General features: G+C 46.3%; 5 protein-coding genes across 5 annotated transcripts; 3 read left to right on the top strand and 2 right to left on the bottom strand.

The window, feature by feature from the left end:
• Positions 1 to 2,371: 2,371 nt before the first annotated feature.
• On the top strand, positions 2,372 to 5,086 carry LAJ45_04024 (uncharacterized protein; the record flags this gene model as incomplete). The annotated part of the gene is made up of 7 exons (XM_046113606.1): positions 2,372 to 2,390; positions 2,623 to 2,624; positions 2,885 to 3,355; positions 3,440 to 3,535; positions 3,606 to 3,682; positions 3,739 to 5,013; positions 5,071 to 5,086. 7 exons carry the CDS (start codon positions 2,372 to 2,374, stop codon positions 5,084 to 5,086), a joined length of 1,956 nt encoding a protein of 651 aa, XP_045973335.1.
• A 3,228-nt stretch (positions 5,087 to 8,314) lies between these two features.
• On the top strand, positions 8,315 to 9,155 carry LAJ45_04023 (uncharacterized protein; the record flags this gene model as incomplete). The annotated part of the gene is made up of 2 exons (XM_046113605.1): positions 8,315 to 8,383; positions 8,439 to 9,155. 2 exons carry the CDS (start codon positions 8,315 to 8,317, stop codon positions 9,153 to 9,155), a joined length of 786 nt encoding a protein of 261 aa, XP_045973334.1.
• Positions 9,156 to 10,724: 1,569 nt separating this feature from the next.
• On the bottom strand, positions 10,725 to 11,420 carry LAJ45_04022 (uncharacterized protein; the record flags this gene model as incomplete). The annotated part of the gene is made up of 1 exon (XM_046113604.1): positions 10,725 to 11,420. One exon carries the CDS (start codon positions 11,418 to 11,420, stop codon positions 10,725 to 10,727), a length of 696 nt encoding a protein of 231 aa, XP_045973333.1.
• Positions 11,421 to 13,607: 2,187 nt separating this feature from the next.
• Positions 13,608 to 14,067, top strand: LAJ45_04021 (uncharacterized protein; the record flags this gene model as incomplete). The annotated part of the gene is made up of 2 exons (XM_046113603.1): positions 13,608 to 13,636; positions 13,893 to 14,067. The coding sequence occupies 2 exons, from the start codon at positions 13,608 to 13,610 to the stop codon at positions 14,065 to 14,067; spliced, it is 204 nt and encodes a 67-aa protein (XP_045973332.1).
• A 1,100-nt stretch (positions 14,068 to 15,167) lies between these two features.
• Positions 15,168 to 17,614, bottom strand: LAJ45_04020 (uncharacterized protein; the record flags this gene model as incomplete). The annotated part of the gene is made up of 3 exons (XM_046113602.1): positions 15,168 to 16,764; positions 16,861 to 16,907; positions 16,976 to 17,614. 3 exons carry the CDS (start codon positions 17,612 to 17,614, stop codon positions 15,168 to 15,170), a joined length of 2,283 nt encoding a protein of 760 aa, XP_045973331.1.
• Between the last annotated feature and the right edge of the window lie 332 nt (positions 17,615 to 17,946).

The raw sequence follows: 17,946 nt of genomic DNA, 5'->3' as shown, positions 1-17,946 counted from the left end.
AAATATGAAACTATAATTAGAGTTTATCAAGACCCCTATCTTATCATTACTAGTCCTTACCGGGATAAAAGTTCAACCCCAAACATCATTTGAAATGGTTTGCACTACTAGAATCCCGGTGTTAAACTCGCCGCCGAAGAATTATATAAACAATCCAGATAGTTGAATATGATCCGGCTAATTTTATTATCCCGCCCCTATTTTTCGTTTCATCTAGGAACCGTAACGGTGAATTTTGTTAAAGGTAACTCCCTAGACCTCCACTTCTAATGCAACAAGCAATGACTAAATAGTACGAACAATCAATATGAACTTACCACAAGTCCTTCGAAGAATTTAATCTATCCAACAATTGAAAAGATCTCCTAAAGCTGGAGATTCGCTTCAAGGCTAAAGACCTGGTAGTAAAGGCTGTTTAGCTTCAAAATTGTATAAGACAAGCTACATGGGTCCAACCTATTGCAAAGAGCGACCGATCGACACTTAATACCGGCCGCAAAGGCCGAATCGTCAAACGGTCTTGTTTAACAATATAGCTCGGGTTCAATTATGTAGATGATAGATTGCAAAAGGTGAAGGGAGATGGAGCATAAACGGAGGGACGACCTTACAATATTGATATCATACGCCCTACTCAAAATAAGAATATGAGTATCTACCCGGGACTCCAATCTCTAATCTCGGTATCTACCCGCTACATTCTTTCCAAGAAAAAATAAATAATATGATTCAGGCGGTCAGCGAGGATGTAGTACTGTGCACCGGGAACTAACTGCACGCGTGAAAACCTGGATCTGAGGCAGCAAGCGAATCGCTTTGAATTTATAAGACGAGGATTTGGCGCCGAGATTTAACCCGTGGTCCAAGCTTTGTGTAAACACGATGCATCGTTTACTTTCTGAAGAAATGACAGATCTAGCATCTTTTTAAGAGTTGCTGTATTCATCCAATGGGAAACACCGGATTTTTAACAGAAAGGCCCAGGGTCTTCTCCAAATAAAAAGGAGATTGTAGGGATACTTTAATCAACAGGGTTAATACCCTTGTTTAATTGTCATCTCTTGGAGTTTTATGAAGAGGCATTTTGCGGGCGAGCACATAAGGGCGATTGTCGTGAAAAGAAGAAGAAAAATCGTGCACGCCTTTCAATTGGGGGATTACTTCATTCTCGATCCCGGGATGTCACTCGGCCTTGGTTACTACCGGGTGTAACAAGTCACCAAGAACTAGCCGTTTTATCCTCGTACATGTATGTAGTTTGTTTAGTTTCCTCAACACATAAACAGCATAACCATAAAAATGGGCTTCTTGACAATTATTGATACGATTCATGCCCGGTTTAGCCTCAGAGTACTTGTAGGTTGTATCTATGCGTACATACACAGACTAACTTCCATTTTTGGCATGTAGAGTACTTTTAATAAAGTACTCTAGGCGCGGCCCGCAGAAGCTTCATCCTCTTACGCGTCGTGAGCCGGCCCTGCAGCTGCGGGCTCTGCAGTCCGCAACATACGCATCAGTCCGAAATCTTCAGCCCATCCTCGAGAAGGTCCAGACAGGCCATGCCAGCACACCTGCCTGCCAGCACATGTCACGCACTGTCGCGAATCGTTGATGGACTACAACCACGGTCCCTCTCTCCTGCCACGAAATTAATTAGAGAATCAAGAAGAAAGCTTCAGATAACGCACGGCCTGGACTCGGGCTGGGAGCTAATTTTGGTATCGGCACATTGTGGCTTTAGCTCTGTTCCGTGTCTGCTTTCCTACTCCTACGGAACAGCACATTTGCAGGCAGGTGCGGAAAAACCGAGCGTTTTTGCATCCCGAGAGGCAAAAGATCTCGGAGTAAATACAAAAAAGAAATGAAAAAAAGGCTTCCTGTGGCCGGTTTGAAAAGAAACCTATGAAGAGGCTCTTTGGTGGGATGGGAGGCGTTGTATGGATCGAAAGACAGTGGAGAGGGGTCGTTACCAACTAGCATACAGCTGGCCATTGGCGGGGTGCCTGTCGGCTGAGACACCGGTTTTTTGCCTTTTCCCCACCTGCTGGTGGGTTTACCCATATCCCTGCAGGCATGCTGCAGCCATTGCATGCCAAGACCCAGGCGTTGCTAATCCTACTTCATTCGGTTGCCTGCTGGGCAGCAACAAGAAATCTTGAGAACTCAGTTTGTTTGACCGAGCAACAAACATTATGAAAACGAACGTGTAAATTCGAGGGTTTGTAAAGGAAGAAATTGTGAATATGTGACCATGGTATGCAGCCCTGCAGTGCATACGCATTGCTGCAGAAAGCTATGTGTATTAAGCCAATTACATGCGTGGAAGCAAGCATAACCTTTATCTCATTTCCAGCGTCCGTGTGTGCCTATGAGCTTTGTCCAAGAAAGTTAGTTGCTCGTTTCGTCATCTTGGTCCATTCCGAAATTCATCCCCTCACCATTCTCGGGGTTCATAACATCCACCAGGCTTTCTCAATTCTTCCCTACTTCTACTACTTATTCCCCTCCTCTTCATCATCATCATCCTTCTTCTCTTCCTTCCCCTGCAACATTCAGCAAACCATCGTCTGCATCATCGATTTCCCAGGACCCCATCTCGTCCTTTTTCACCCTTATCAGTGGTGAGTTGTTTTACCCTCCATGTCTTTAGGCGGAGATAGCTTTCCCCCGCTTTTATCAGTACCTATCGATTTTTTTTTCGATTTCCATCGATCTATCAATCGTCAATAGCTAGTTTGCATCATGCCCATCATGTTTTTAGAGGCATTTTATCAGAATATAAATGCCTCTAGTTCCCTATGCTTGATTATCTATCTATATTCTCTCTATTGGTGTTCATCTTGGAAGCTTTCTAATGTTTAGTTTTTTCTCTCGCAAACAGAAAAAGCCCGTCATCGTAGGCAAAAAGTCGGCCGTCGAAGCCAAGAAACCCGTCGTCGAAGTTAAAAAACAACCAACCGTTGCAGTTTCAGTACCTGTAGAAGCTCCAAAACCAGCCGTTGAGGTGCCCAAGCAAGTCGCCGAATCAGTTACTGAAGTTCCAAAGCCGACAGTTGAAGCTCCAGAGCCAATTGTCGAACCTCAAGCAGTCGTCGAAGCACCCCAGGCAGTCGTCGAAGCAGTTCAGCCAGTTGTTGAATCACCAAAGCAAGCCGTCGAAGCCCCTGAGCCAATAGCCGAAGCTCCTAAACCAATTGAAACTCCTGAACAAGTTGCAGAAAAAACACAAACACCACAACCAGAAACAATGACTTCATTCAAGAACCTTCCTCAGCGTCTTTTCCCCCAATCCAATGAAGGGGGCCTTGGTGTTCCCCAGCCCAGGAGACATGGAAAGACCCAATCTGCTTTCGTAAGTTAATTTCCGACCCAATTGCTGATGGGGATTGTTTTGATGCCACCCAACTATAGAAGCTAACCTTGATACCTTTTTTAGGCTTTTGACAACACCTCCACTTCGGTGGCTGCCAGTCAGATGAGAAATGCACTGAACAAGATGGCCGATGGTGTCAAGGACCCTGTAGCCAAGAAGGTATGAAGTTATTGCGTTACCAGGGCCAACAATTATGACGTCAGGACCTAACACTATATTACCCCAATAGAAATTTGAGACTGAGATGGACAACTTCTTCGCTCTTTTCAGACGCTATCTTACGGACAAGGCTAAGGGTACTACTCTGTAAGCTACTCTCACGGGCCCCGTTATATTTGGTTGGTTTCTTACGTTTGCTACAGTGACTGGGAGCGTATTCAGCCCCCCCAGGCATCGCAGGTTGTTGCCTATGACACACTCCCAACTGTTGAGAAGTCCACTCTTCTCGGGAAGCTTGCTGTTCTCAAGCTTAATGGTGGTCTTGGTACCTCCATGGGTTGTGTTGGTCCTAAGTCCGTGATCGAAGTCCGTGAGGGAATGTCCTTCCTTGATCTTTCTGTCCGACAAATTGAGTATCTCAACCGTACATATGGTGTCAACGTTCCATTTGTCTTGATGAACTCGTTCAACACCGATGATGATACCCAGAACATCATTAAGAAGTACGAGGGTCACAACGTCGACATCTTGACCTTCAATCAGTCCCGTTACCCCCGTGTCCTCAAGGATTCTCTCCTCCCTGTCTCCAAGGATATTGATTCACCAATCTCCGACTGGTACCCCCCTGGCCACGGTGACGTTTTCGAGTCTCTCCAGAACTCTGGTATCCTCGATGAGCTGCTTGAACGCGGAGTTGAATACCTCTTCCTTAGCAACGTCGACAACTTGGGAGCTGTTGTCGATCTTAACATTCTCGAACACATGAAGGAAACCGACGCCGAGTACATCATGGAACTCACCGACAAGACAAAGGCCGACGTCAAGGGTGGCACAATTATTGATTACGAAGGCACGGTCCGTCTTCTTGAAATTGCCCAGGTTCCCAAGGAACACGAGCAGGACTTCAAGTCTATCAAGAAGTTCAGGTACTTCAACACCAACAACATTTGGCTCAACCTCAAGGCCATTAAGCGTGTTGTCGAGAACAACGAGCTCGAACTTGAAATTATCCCTAACTTCAAGAGTCTCTCTGTCGACAAGAAGGGCGAATCTGATATCTCCATTGTTCAGCTCGAGACTGCTGTCGGTGCTGCGATTCGTCACTTCAAGAACGCTCACGGTGTCAATGTTCCCCGCAGAAGGTTCTTGCCCGTCAAGACCTGCTCTGACTTGATGCTTGTCAAGTCTGACCTGTACTCTATGAAGCATGGTCAGTTGGTCATGGACTCTGCCAGATTCGGCCCTGCACCATTGATCAAGTTGGGAAGTCACTTCAAGAAGGTCTCAGACTTTCAGAAGAGAGTCTCAAGTATCCCCAGGATTATTGAGCTTGATCACTTAACTATCACTGGAGCTGTCAACTTGGGACGAAAGGTTACTCTGAAGGGTACCGTTATTATTGTTGCCAATGAAGGTAGCACAATCGATATTCCTAATGGAAGTATTCTCGAGAACGTTGTCGTTCAAGGATCCTTGAGGTAAAATTTACCAATCCGTCACCCCCTTTGACTATTTTCTAACAAAACTCGTAATAGGTTGCTTGAGCATTAAACGATACCCACCAGCGTTGTATAATGTGCATTTCCTTGGGATTGCGCCTTTCTTATCCGAAAAAAGCGTCCACGTTCTAGCGGTGTCTATTCCTTTACCCAGACATTTTTACGGGAAAGGATTTGTTCTGCGGTTTCATTTTTTTTCTAGATTTTCTTTACTATTTTTTGTTTGGGGATTTCTTTAGCTTGGGATTTTCTTTTTTTGTAATATCATGTGTAGTGCACATCTATGAAGTTATGTGCGCGCCTGTGGGCAAATGGTTTCCATCTGTGTAGTAGGGTCGTTTAGATACCAGCAGTAGATGAATCAACAAGGGTAGTGAAGAAGCAAAAGCATCTACCTATTTGCCAAAATGCGATACTCTTGCTGAGTATGTGATGTGCTGTCAGAGCTCTCAGTAGAGTAGGAGGTATTCGATTCGATCCCCTTAGCATCTGCGGAAGTGGGGTAATAGAGGCCGAAATGTTGGTACACTTCAGAATTCACAACCAGACCGGAATGTTACGCGGTAGTTACCCAAGCAGTAAAGTACCTACATTTACCTACGTATGTTGCCAATCGTCGTTTGCGATCATTATCACGTTTGCCCGCTCCCACGACATGGATTGTTGAAAGTGTGGTGGGGGAGGCAACACAGACATTTCCTGGAACATGGCAAAGGAGATTAGCATATCATCAAAACTCTTTATATTCTCTATCAACTATTTACTAATGTCCGACTTTGGAACCCACCCCGAGTTAACTTGGCTTTCAGTTTGTTTCTCGTGGGTGAGTCTGTCTTGCTGACGTCTGACGTCGGTCGCACAGAAAATCAATGCACAACACAGTGATTATCCGGCCCAACATCCATACCCTGAGCGGATTATCTATCGGGCATTAAGCTTCTGAGCATTATCGTGTAGGGGCCTTCATGCAAGAGGGAAGTAATCATTAAAGCTCCCCGCGGCAAATCTTGAGCATACGAATATCCTAAACATCAGGATACTACATACATACATGTATACACGCGCATAGTGTAGGAACTTTAGTATACAGTAGGATTTATGTAGGTGGTTGAGGAATTTTTTTTTTTTGTAGACACGGATTATCTCTCCGCCAGTGATTCCGGGTGCTTTGTTTTTTCTCAGCTCAAGGTTACTCCGGAGCTTGGACCAGGTGCGAAAAATAGCCGAAACCCTGACCCAAACGTTCTTCACCCGGGAAGCTTTGCCTTTTCGTCTCCAGCACGCGCTCGCATAAGGATCCAATAACGGTTAGAGTGCTTATCTTCAGCAGATTCGCTCGCTCTTTCCCTCGCTCTCTTTAGATTTGGGGTTAGGTTTTGGGGTAATTAATTTGCCGCCTAGCCTAGAATCTTTACTATATTTTCTAGAATAGGTGATGTTCAGATGAAACACGACCCCTTTGTCATTTCCTCAGGTATATACTTGGAGCACCAACCAATGGAATCGTGAGCGCTCACGGCACCAAGGGAAGCAAATACTACCCAACCCGGCAGCACAAAAAACTGAAAGTGGAAATTTGTTTATATTTAGCCCATGCACCAGAGCGGAAGCTTTTGCCGCTCTTAATCTTGATCGGTGGACATTGGGCAACTCGACTCAATGGCTGTCGCGACCTCAACGGTATCTGGAGCTGATCAAGGCTTTGATTGAAGCAAGAGAAAAAAGGAAAGAAAAAACTCGGAACGCCAGCGCATTATCAGGAGCAGCCGTTTCCTAATGTCTTTGAAGATAGATAAAACGGAAGCATAGAATAGATATCGAGATGCTGCCCTGATGACGCGGATGACCTGGCCGCTGTGCCTGGAGCCCAACTTTTGTCTTTGCCAATCAAACAGTCACTACCAGGTTATCGCCTCTTCTCTCGCGTGTCCGCCTCACCCTGTGGCGGCGCGTGGAGAAACCTTGAGGCTATAAGATTCATGAGGCTGTGCTCCCCGCCGTTTCATGAGTGCCAAGGGGAGCCGCCTCAAAAGGGAAAAGTTTCACCATGCAAGGTACGAGATGAGGTGTTGTCGCAGATCCCCTTGACGTGCATCTCCTCTCTGTCTCTGTCTCTCCTCGCCCTCTGTCTCTCTCTCAGTTAATCAGAAAAATAGAAACCTCCGCTTCGCACCTCCTAGGTGCCTGCTACGATGCTGTATCCAGTGGGTCGGGAAGCCTGTAGTAGTATTGTTACACGCGCCGCGCGCCTTGCGGAAACCTGGGAGGAAAATACCGGGAAGAGCAAATGAGCGTGTTTATTCACAGTCGACCCTGTCCTAGTATTTGGCCATATCGGCAACATTTCTTACCAGGGCCAAAGGCAAACTCAGGGTTTGCGGGGAAAGGGAAAGGGAAAGAGGAAGAGAAGAGAGAGGTACAGGGCCTGGCTGGATGCAGATTCTTTAGCGATTCGAGATGGCCCCTCATGATGTCGTTTCAGAGATCCAAAATGGTTTGGTTGATGTTTATTATTAATGCAATATTGTTTCTCTGGCGACGACGTTGTTTCTGGACACGGCAGCGGTGTGTGGTGATTGAAGCGCGGACCACATGATACCCCCAACCCTAGCTATGGACGTACCTCACGGGACGGGGGAGGGTGCATTGACTACCATCATTCACTCATTACCCGCAACCGTTGGCGGCTCATGGAGCACAAGACAGTCTCAATTCTTCACAGGTTCCCTGCCCGTTCACTGAGAGCTGTTGTAAAACAAGAGGATCGTCATTCTCGCTCAGTTCGAGCCTTTCCCGAAGATCTCTAGTCGATATCGTCCTGGCCAATCGTATTGCTGAAGCAGAATGTCTTGGATATAGGGTATCGAGGTTAATTCTCCGTGATCGACGGGCGAAACATAGTAATGGTATCGGGTGTGTCTATTTTCTGCTGGCCTATCGAGATTGAAACGGGCCAAATGGGTTAGGCCGCATGTGTATATTCGCTCTTCTCATTGTGAATACCTTCTGGTGTGATATAAGTATATATACTTGATTTCCACCCCTCTATACAGCTTTTTTTTATTCATCATCACACACAAGCAACTCACAACAGTCAGGTCTTTTCTTTCCTTTCTCTTTTCGCTTCACACGCTGGTCGAAGATCTTTGATAGATCCTTTTTTCTCTTTGTTTTATTTCCTTCGGTTTTTAACGATTCTTCTTTTACAACCTTACGAAACGAATCACTTTTACGAATACTTGGATTGTATTATTAAAAAACCATATAAAAAAACGCAAAAATGAAGTTCTCAGCTTGCATCACCACTATCATTGCCACTTTGGCAACCAGCGTCCAATGCCACAGCTGGGTAAGCCTATTCCTCCATCTTCATCAATACTGCATGATACTAACCTATTTTACAGGTCCAAAGTCTTGAGGTAGTCGGCCCAATCCAGAACGTCAGCAGAGTCCTCAGGGACCCCACCACTCCCCATCCTGGCCTGGGGTACATCCGTGCCTACCCAGCCCGCGTCGATGCCCTCGCCAGTAACACCATCCTGTTCCCGGACACTGCTTTCGCGTGCATGCCACAGCAGCGAACTCAAACCCAAGACGCTGCTTTCGTCCGCCTGAAAGCCAGCCCAGGCGACATCGTCCAGGGAAACTACACCGAGAACGGCCACGTCACACTGCCAGCCGTAGGCCAGCTCAGTTCAGGCACTGTATACTGGTATGGGACCTCGCAACCAAAGGTGGACGAGAAGCTCGCCGATGTTATGCAGTGGACCAGCGACTGCACTGGCGGGGATGGAAGGGGATGCCTTCTGAGCACTGCTCCTTTCGACGATGGAACTTGTGTCGAGAAGTTCAATGACCCGGCGGGGAGGACCCCAGAAGGGATTTTGAGGCATCAGCAAACGCCCGACGGGTTGCCTTGTGCGAGCACATTTACGATCCCAAAGAATGTCAAGGCCGGCTCGCTCTACACGGTTTACTGGGCTTGGGATTACTCCGAGCACCTCGGACCTGAGAACCCGGACCCAAAGGTCGCTAAGGAGTGGTATTCGTCTTGCATGGACATTGAGATGGTGGCCCGTGGGTCGCAGAGATTGGTGAGGAGTGCAAAGTTCAGACTTTAGATGCTCCTTGCTTTGTTTATAACTTCTTTCTTTTGTGAATTTTTATATTCCCTTTCTTATGATATCTTGTTTATATCTCTATGACAATGATGCCTTCTTTTGTTTCTTCTGTTATGAGTTTCTGTTTATCTATAACGATCAGTACATTTTACGATATTTTTTTTATTTGGTTTTTTTATGTTTGGGATGGCATAACTGGTTTTACGCCTCTCTCCTGTATTATGATCGCGACATTGTTTTTTTGTTTCTTTCTTTCTTTGTTTAAGCATTAGCATACATACATAGCATTCTTAGGAGTTGGGACGCGGTGATGGGGAGATGAAAATAAAAAGGAGAAGACGTTGTTATGAATTTATTGGTTCCTTTGGAGCCCGACTAGTGAATTTGAAAAAAGACCAGGATCGTGGGTGAGCACTCGGTTGCTTTGATAGGCGGTTAGCTGTTCTGGCAAGATTTGCAATCAACCAACACAACCGGGGGGATGGCAATTAATAACAGTGAGACATGCGCATATATATGTACATATATATATAGCACAAACAGATATATAGAAGCTACTATTTGCCCTGGATCTCCAGTTGTCGATCCAAGCATCCAAGAGTTGTTGAGCCACTCATTCGGTCGAGCTCGCGAGCTCGCCCCTGGATATACATACATGTAATGTCACGTAACTTAGATTTGCTCAAGACAGGGCGTGGTATACATATTATGTATGTACATCCTATACTACACATTTGTAAGAACCTAAATGTACTGCAGTATTGAGCTTGTGACATCTAACCACCATTCCAACCGAGATACCGCGTAGACAGTCAGTGCACGGACCAGGTGGCTTGTCAAAAGAGTTATGGAACAGTAAAACTAACACCCCGAGCGCGAGACCTCTCTATTGTTTCCCCCTGGCTTTTTCTCTCGAGCTCCCTACCAACGAGGACCTTAGTGATTTCACAGAGCCCTATCAATCAATCATCATCGCCATATTTGGGTACCTTTGTCTGTTTACCGAACTCACAGACAAAATTGAGCAAGGTTGAGACACTTATTTGGCGGGTTTGCACCTTGGTTGGTTGGTGTTTCGCTCTGCCTATCTCCGTGGAAAGTGCCTCCCACTGAAAAGGCTTCTTGAACCAGATCTATCTAACCATGTTTGTCCTAGTTTGTCTTACCAAGGATCATGATCTATCACTCGACTGGTTCGGTTGTGTAGGGGCCAAACTGCCGTCACAGTCGCCTTATTGGTTGAGGTTCAAAGCTGAACAGTGTAAGATCCGGCAAGTACTAGTGAGACAATTCTTTAGTCCTGCATCATCGGCTCCAAGCTGAAACAGATAAATATTAGATAGACCCACTCGGTTAACTTATTTATACCCGATGGACGACCGGTCTCCATCTGTATGGCCGTAGTGTTATGCGAAGAGAACATTCAGCTAGTAATAGTAGGTCACTCTGTATCTGTCAGATGAAATTATACTAAATTTACTACTCGGTATTGATAGCGTTTTTGGGTAGACATTTGATGTATAAAACAATAATTATAACATCTCAAAATTGTCGATTCATCCCCCCACTTTAAATTCCACACTTCTTCCTCCAATACCCTTCCACCTTCACCCTCAACTGCCAAAGCACGTCCGAAAACCTCGACTGACTCACGGAGCCCTTTACCACCCACGGAATCGGCATCTCCAATGTCGGGTCCGTGAATATATGAAACAACTGCTCCATGTCCAACACACTCTCGTTCTCCAAATCTCTTAGACATGCCGTCTTTTTCTCAAACGAATCGCCGGGGTTGAAGGCCTCGTCCCCGTTCTCCCTGTCAAAAAACTTGACGCTATACCACCAGCACCGATAGAATGCCACCTCGAACCGGCTTCCTCCGGGTACCATATCCACGAGAAGAGGGGCGCCGAACATGAGCGAGTTGGGGACATTGCTGAAGGCATTAGAGATGACAGCGTCACGGCAGACATCGATCTTTCGTTTATTGAGGACCAGCTGTGCAGCTTGGGTTCTGCCTATTAAGCTGTTCCCTGGGGATGCTAGGTGGTATCGCATCAGCCGTAGAGCATCATTCCAGGCCTCTGGTCGGATCAGCCTTCGTGTGATGGACTGGCAGATGCCGTATTCGTTGTGCTTCCATGTGTTGTTGAATGCTCTGGAAGACAGGAGGGCGGAGTGGAGGGTAGAGAAAGAGTCGAGAGATTTTAGGATGGAAACGAGAATGTCGACGGGGAGTTGGTCGATTGACACTGCGGCAGACATGGGTGGATATCTGTTGTAGATTTGGGGATCTGTCGCTGGTTTTGTGAGATGAAGTAAATGGTTGCTCAAATCGACTGTAACTCAGTGGGAAGTATCGACCTTGGGGTGTGCAATTTGAAAGGTAAATAGTATAGAAGTATGATATAGCCGTGGCCGGCCTAAGGTACGTGTATATGGGTTTTCAGTTGACTGCTTAGTGCCCTTCGAATCCTGGTCCTTCCTGAAGCCGAAGCACGGTGTTTCTTTTTTCCTTCTTTTCCGGAGTGGGGGTTTTTGTGACTAGATTTCTTCTTTTTTTTTCCAAGTCACTAAAGCTACGAGAACCACCACTATATACTCCCACAAAACCGATCTGGCTTGACACGCAGCTGTACACAGTTTTCGTTCGGGTCGCATTGTCTCGACTGCCGTTATTTATTTATCGCCCGTGTCCATCAATACACAACCCCTTCCTTTCCCACTCTCTCCTCTCACAGTTCTCTCTCCACACACCACCCTGCGTTAAGCGAGGTTCAGGTCCCGAGTATCCTGGATGTGGATCGCTTAAGTGCTAGAACATTACGAATGATCACTGTGGCCGTTTACTATTGAAATAGGGTTAGGTTTTATTTCATTATCGTCCGGGTTTCCGGTCTGGGAAAGGGCAACCACTAAGCGAAGAGCCTGCCTGACGCCAGCTCTGTCACGGCGTTACATAACTACATCTAACCGAACTACAAGTCCACAAGGGATCGACCATCCGCCCACACAACTCTACAAAACAACCAGCTATTCTGCCTACCAATGAATATCGTGTGTGGTCGTAATGGTGGTGGTGGGCGGCTGTCCGTTCCTGTGCTGTAACCGAGGAACCCGCCAAAGTATGATTGATCTAACTTCAACCGTCTGTTTGGAGTGATATACATACCTGTTCCTCTCTCTCTTTCTCCCTCCCGATTGACTCTCCCTAACCGGAAGTGGGTGTGGGCTATCCAGCTAGGGGTCCCGCATGAGAGTGGAGAGATATCACTTTCTTTGCAAGCGAGAGGGAGAGACAGAGAGTGTGAACGAGTTTTCGGATTCACGGAATGTAAACCGTCAAAGCTCGAAACAAAAAAAATATCTTCTCCGGGGGGCTCTGATTGGCCTGGAGAGGCAATTGATGGCATTGATTACATGGTTGTAAGTATGTACTTTATGCATGTTATTAATTATTGATTGTTTTGAGCTTCCGCATCAATCATAAATAGCTTTAAGCTTATTCCATCTAGGTGCCTACCTAATCAAGGGATATTTATCAGGGGCTACTCTCGATTCAAACCGATAACCAAGCACTATCGTCTAGTCGGAAGAAATCAAAAGGAAGAATGGAAGGTTGCATAAACACAAATTCTCATCACTCCCCTTGAGCACCTACACGTTACACCTACTCCCTTCTTATCAAGCTGCGGCCGGATATATGTCGAGAAAAACTAGATCCCATACGTACCACTGTTTCAGAGAAGGTTTTTCTTTCCTAGACCGGAACTATAGACACAAATGAATCGAGATCACTAATTACTGACTATACCAAGGGGTTTGCCAAACAACCGAGTGATATTTCCAAATATATGGCAATAAAAACTGCAGTAATCAAGTTCAATCAACCCGCGGGTAGCACGTATCTTCTATTCTGACCAGAGGAGCTTTAGAAACCTCCCGAATCCCTCGGGGGTCGTAGATAAGGGCACGATAAATAACTATTGAGATCAGATCTAGAATGACGTGGACCAGGACCAGTTAAGCACCGGGTATCAAAACCTTTCCCCTGCATGGCCGAGGCCCGAGGGGGAGCTGCATTTGCATCGTGGTACGAAGCTATGTATATGTGTATGTGGTACCTGGACCGGATTTCATTCACCGAGCATCAATAGTATGACTGGGTGGGGGACAAACCCGGGATCTCCGAAGTGGCTGCTGCTTTGCTGTCGGGCAGTAAGGGGCCGAATGCAATGGGAACCATATAGCCTGAACTCAGTCACTGTTTGTATATGACCAATGGTTAGATTCCACTTTCACAGGCTTTACGGATTGAAAACCGGGGATCTACTTTGATCTACGTTGAAAAGTGGGGTGCAGACAGCAAACCTCATCATCCTAGTACTGAGACAGATTCGTCCCTTTGAATGCCGACACTATCCATATGTGTGCCTAGTAACCTCAAGATGTATGGGTCGTGTGCTCACGCTCAGAAACTGGTAAGTCGGTTTCTGAAACCATCACAACGCCTGCATCCTCAATGGTTTTCTACGTATGAATGTACTCGGGGCAGGTAAAAAGTACCGGAGAATGCAGGTTTTTGGTTCACCAATGGGCGCGCGTGCTAGGCTTGAACTACTGCAAAAAAAGCCCAGAGACAAAACTTGCATTGTCCGGTACTTTTTGCCTGCCCCGAGTATGTACTATGTACAGGTATTACGGCGTACCCGAAATATGCTCAAGGGAGATCTTCAGTTCGCCAGCTCGTACTACTCTCGATCAGGGATGGACATATCAAAAATCTGCGCGCCCGGACCAATACCTGAACACCCGCCCCCAACCACCTCCCGCCGACAGACCCAATGATACAAGCTTCAGCTCCACCCCGGATCAAGCCACAAAATTCCGCACCAACGGGCTGCGTCACTAGTTGATACGGGCTTCCCCACTCACTCACCGCTTATCTCGCTGCCGCGCTTATCCACTGCACCAATACACATAGATCTCGATGTCCGTCACTAGATATCACTCGACATGCTAGAACCCGGGAATCCCCACAATTTCTGCTCCTTGAGGATGGGTGGTGTAAGTGTGAGGGGGTGGAGCTAAAAAAAATAAAAAATAAAAAATGGATTATCTTGTACGTAAAATGAAGTAGTTGGAAATGGCGCTTGATGGCCTTTCTGAGCTGGGTTTCTAGTATATGCTTCCAATGAAAGCTTGGTCTATTTTTATGCACCCCACCGGCCCGGCCCGCCCCTGCTCTAGTATTACATGGCTAGCATCCTTTCCTTCAATACCGATAACACCTTTCTGAATCACATGCGTTGTACGTATAAAAACGTGCGCACGTTAGCTGTAGTGTCTGTTTCTCGGGTTTGTGAGCTGTTTTGAGGTGCAGTGGTTTGGTGGTGTGCGGGAATGTGGGCTGGGGTGCTTAGTGATGATGACTGTGTTTGTGTGCGTTGGGCTCTGAAGGTATAGATCTTCAGTGTCATGTGTTCTGCGAGGGGCGGGTTGATGTGTTGGCGATAGTTGATGGTGGGGGTAGTGGCAATTTTAGAATCATGGGGGATCACTCGATGTCAGGATTAGGTTAATTTGTATTGTGACTGCTTTGTGATTGCTGACAGTCATTACATGTATGTTACCCTGTAACGGGGGTGCCGACAGCGAAAAGAAGCCAAGGCCTATAGTTAACCCAAGAAATTTGCAATAAAGCGTTACAATTCTTTTTTAATGAGTGAAAAACAGGACCGGAAAACTGGAAAACTGGAAAACCGAAAATCCCTCTCCCGATGTGCCTGGTTGGCTCAATAGTCACATGTTGCATTTATGCACGCAACGCTGACCATGTATTGCCAAACCTGAATTGTAAGCACATGCATGCAAATAAGAGGGAAGGAAGAAAACGAACAAAAAAAAAAGAATATTCATATACCCCCACGTCGTCGAAGGCCCAACTACAACTAGCGCTTGATCCTGGTGAGAATCCAGGGTTTAGAAGCTTAGTCGAAGAAAAAAAAAATTTCAGCTTCTAGGTTCGGCGCTCTCTGCAAATAATCCAGATTGAAGAAAGCCGGTCTGACTCGACGAAGCGTTGACTGGGCTCCGCTTTAAGCTGACCATACTTTTAGCTCCACGAAGGAAATGAGACACGTGCAGACCCTTTCCCTTTTTATTGGGAATTTGTAGTGAGGTGGTACTTTGATGGAAGGTTTTGTCCCTGGACCAATGTCCTTTGGTTGGCTTGAAAACCTTTCCAAAGAACCTTTTCACTGAACCAAAGTGACCGGGGCTCTTGATATTCCCGTCTTTGACTTGACGACCTTCGGCAAAAGTAAGACCTTGGGAGTAGTTGCCGTCAACCTGAGCGGAATCATCGTCACCAGGGTCACTTCTAGCACCTTGGAGGCTTGTTATCACATCATCGTCCGTTTGAGTAACAGTAACTTGTGGGATTCCCATCTCTGAAATCAGATCACCAGAAAATTCTGCCCGGGACGGAAGAAGGCTATATCTTCTGTAATCATTGGTGTCTACATCTCCAGTGTACCACGACCGCTCCTTTGGTGAGCTGCTGTCCTCCACTCTATCACTGATACATAAAGATTCCTGGTTGTATCTTTTACAGCCTTCGAATTCGGGCTCTCCAGACGCTGCGTTGAGGTCGATCTTCGATGTTTCCTCGGCTCCATACCAATGGCCCTTGCTCTTCGTGTATTCGCTCGTTATGGATTCATTTGGATCTTCGTCTGACTCTATGGCATAGTCTTCTATGGAAGGAAGTACGCCCATTTTGAAGTGCGGGGTGTTTCGCCGAGTTATCTTTTTATTATCACCTCTGAGAACAGTATTTCCCCTGCTATATAAAGCTTTGACAAAGTCCGCTATCTCGACGGATTCACGGCCATCGGAAACCTGCCTCAAACATTCACCGGATAACTTTGCTAGCGCCTTTCGCCGACCCTCAAGCATCTCGCCATGAGAGCAAGTTTCATTTTCGTCATGAGTGAGCATTTGCAAGAATCTTTTCCTAGTCTCTGGGGTGTACTCTTGCGAGTGTGCAGTACTCTCCCCTAGAAGCATATCCATGGCTCTCTGGGTTGCTTCACCCTTTTCTTGGGTGGAATCAGGAAGTCCGAAGGAATTGATGGAATCAGCCTCTTTTGTATTGTCATCATCCATCATTTCAAAACAGAGATTGGCCATTTCAATATCATTAGGCCATTGTCGATTCCAACTTATAAGCAACTGGCCTCGTGCAAGATCACTTGCCCAAATATGCACATAGACGTGGCTTTGGGGAGAACGATTGTCTGCGCAACATTCCAAGTCTGTGCAACCTTCCAAGTCAATAAGGAGCTCTTTCTCTTCCCAAGGGCCCCATATATTCCTGGAATGTGTTATAAGCACCCTCCCTCCGTCCAGAAGATCAGAACCAATCATGATAAATCTTCCATCGTCGTCAGGGAAGAACAGAGTACTATGAAATATTGTCCCAGAACTTAGATCAAACATCACCGGCTGTAGTCCCGTGACTTCGAGGGATTCTTTGCGTTTAGCTGAGGAAGCAACAAAACTCTTGCCGTTCCAGAACGTATAATTCTGAGGGGAAAGATAGGCTCTGTGTTGATGAGGCACTCGGCACAGAAAGATTGGACAACTTGGGAAATATTTATTGCTTGATTTATCTTTATGGGTCCCGAACAAGTAAATATACCCCCCTTTGATAATCGAGGCAATATCCCCCCACTTTGGGTGTGTGTTCTAAGGTTTTTTGAATTAGTTACCGTGCCCCGACTATTTCCCGCATAATAGGATTGGGAGGTCCATACGTCGAATATGCGGTTACCATGCCGTCTAGCAATAGGCATAACCTCAAAACTACCTTCTTCCACCCTGCCCTTGCCCTTGCCCTTGCCCTTCCCTATCAACCTCATTTCAACTTCCGCAACACCAACTCCATGGTATTCATCACCTTTCCTGACGTCTTCACTTGTTTTTCCTTTTGTAAAAAAAATCACCCCAAAATTGCCACTGAATGGAATTTCAACTATCGGAGAACGAGCCCAAAGATAAAACCTATCTGCGCGTCCTTTACCCTCACTCTCCGACTTGGCGTTGTGCTCATTTTCTATGTCGGTGAATGGAATGAAATCTGGTACATTATGGAATGCACTGCTGTTCTTCGGATATGGCCAGTGAGTAATTAACGGATCAAGATGTGAGCCGATCGATGCGGCAGATGTGGCGATACCGATAGGCTTTTCTTGGCCAGGAAGGTTGACAGAGACATCACCAAACAAAAAGACTGGAATACCTCCTAAGATGGAGGAGCAACCGAATGTGCGGGGATATCCCTTGCCATCTTGCTCTTGAAGAGGACCGAGATATTCTGCCTCAAGGATAGCCGGCGGGAATAATATACGACGGACAGGTTGAGGGCCTGTGTCCTCAGAAGCAACGATTGACATTGTTATGTTATTCGCTTATGAGAACTAAGGTATGTGAACCCTCAGAATAACTATGACTTTGGAAAGAAAGTTTAGGTCACAACTTGATATTCCTATTTTGGGGATTCTTGACCGACTTATAAAAGGAAGCGCGATTTAGGTAGCTCGGTTACAATTGTTGTAATGATAGAGAGTATAGGACGAGGTGGCCCAAAAGAGTGGTGAAGGGGACGGTGGTGGTTCTAGTGAAAAAGCGTGGTTGTGGTGGTGGTAGAGTTGAAGTTAAGAGGTAGTGAAGTAGACTGCCGGCTTTTGATAATGGGTGTAATTAGGGTGGGGCAAGCCGAAAGCAA

Source organism: Morchella importuna (genome assembly GCF_003444635.1).
Source record: "Morchella importuna strain M04M26 chromosome Unknown Morimp01GS009, whole genome shotgun sequence".
Classification (NCBI taxonomy): domain Eukaryota; kingdom Fungi; phylum Ascomycota; class Pezizomycetes; order Pezizales; family Morchellaceae; genus Morchella; species Morchella importuna.
This window is presented reverse-complemented; position numbering and strand designations above follow the sequence as displayed.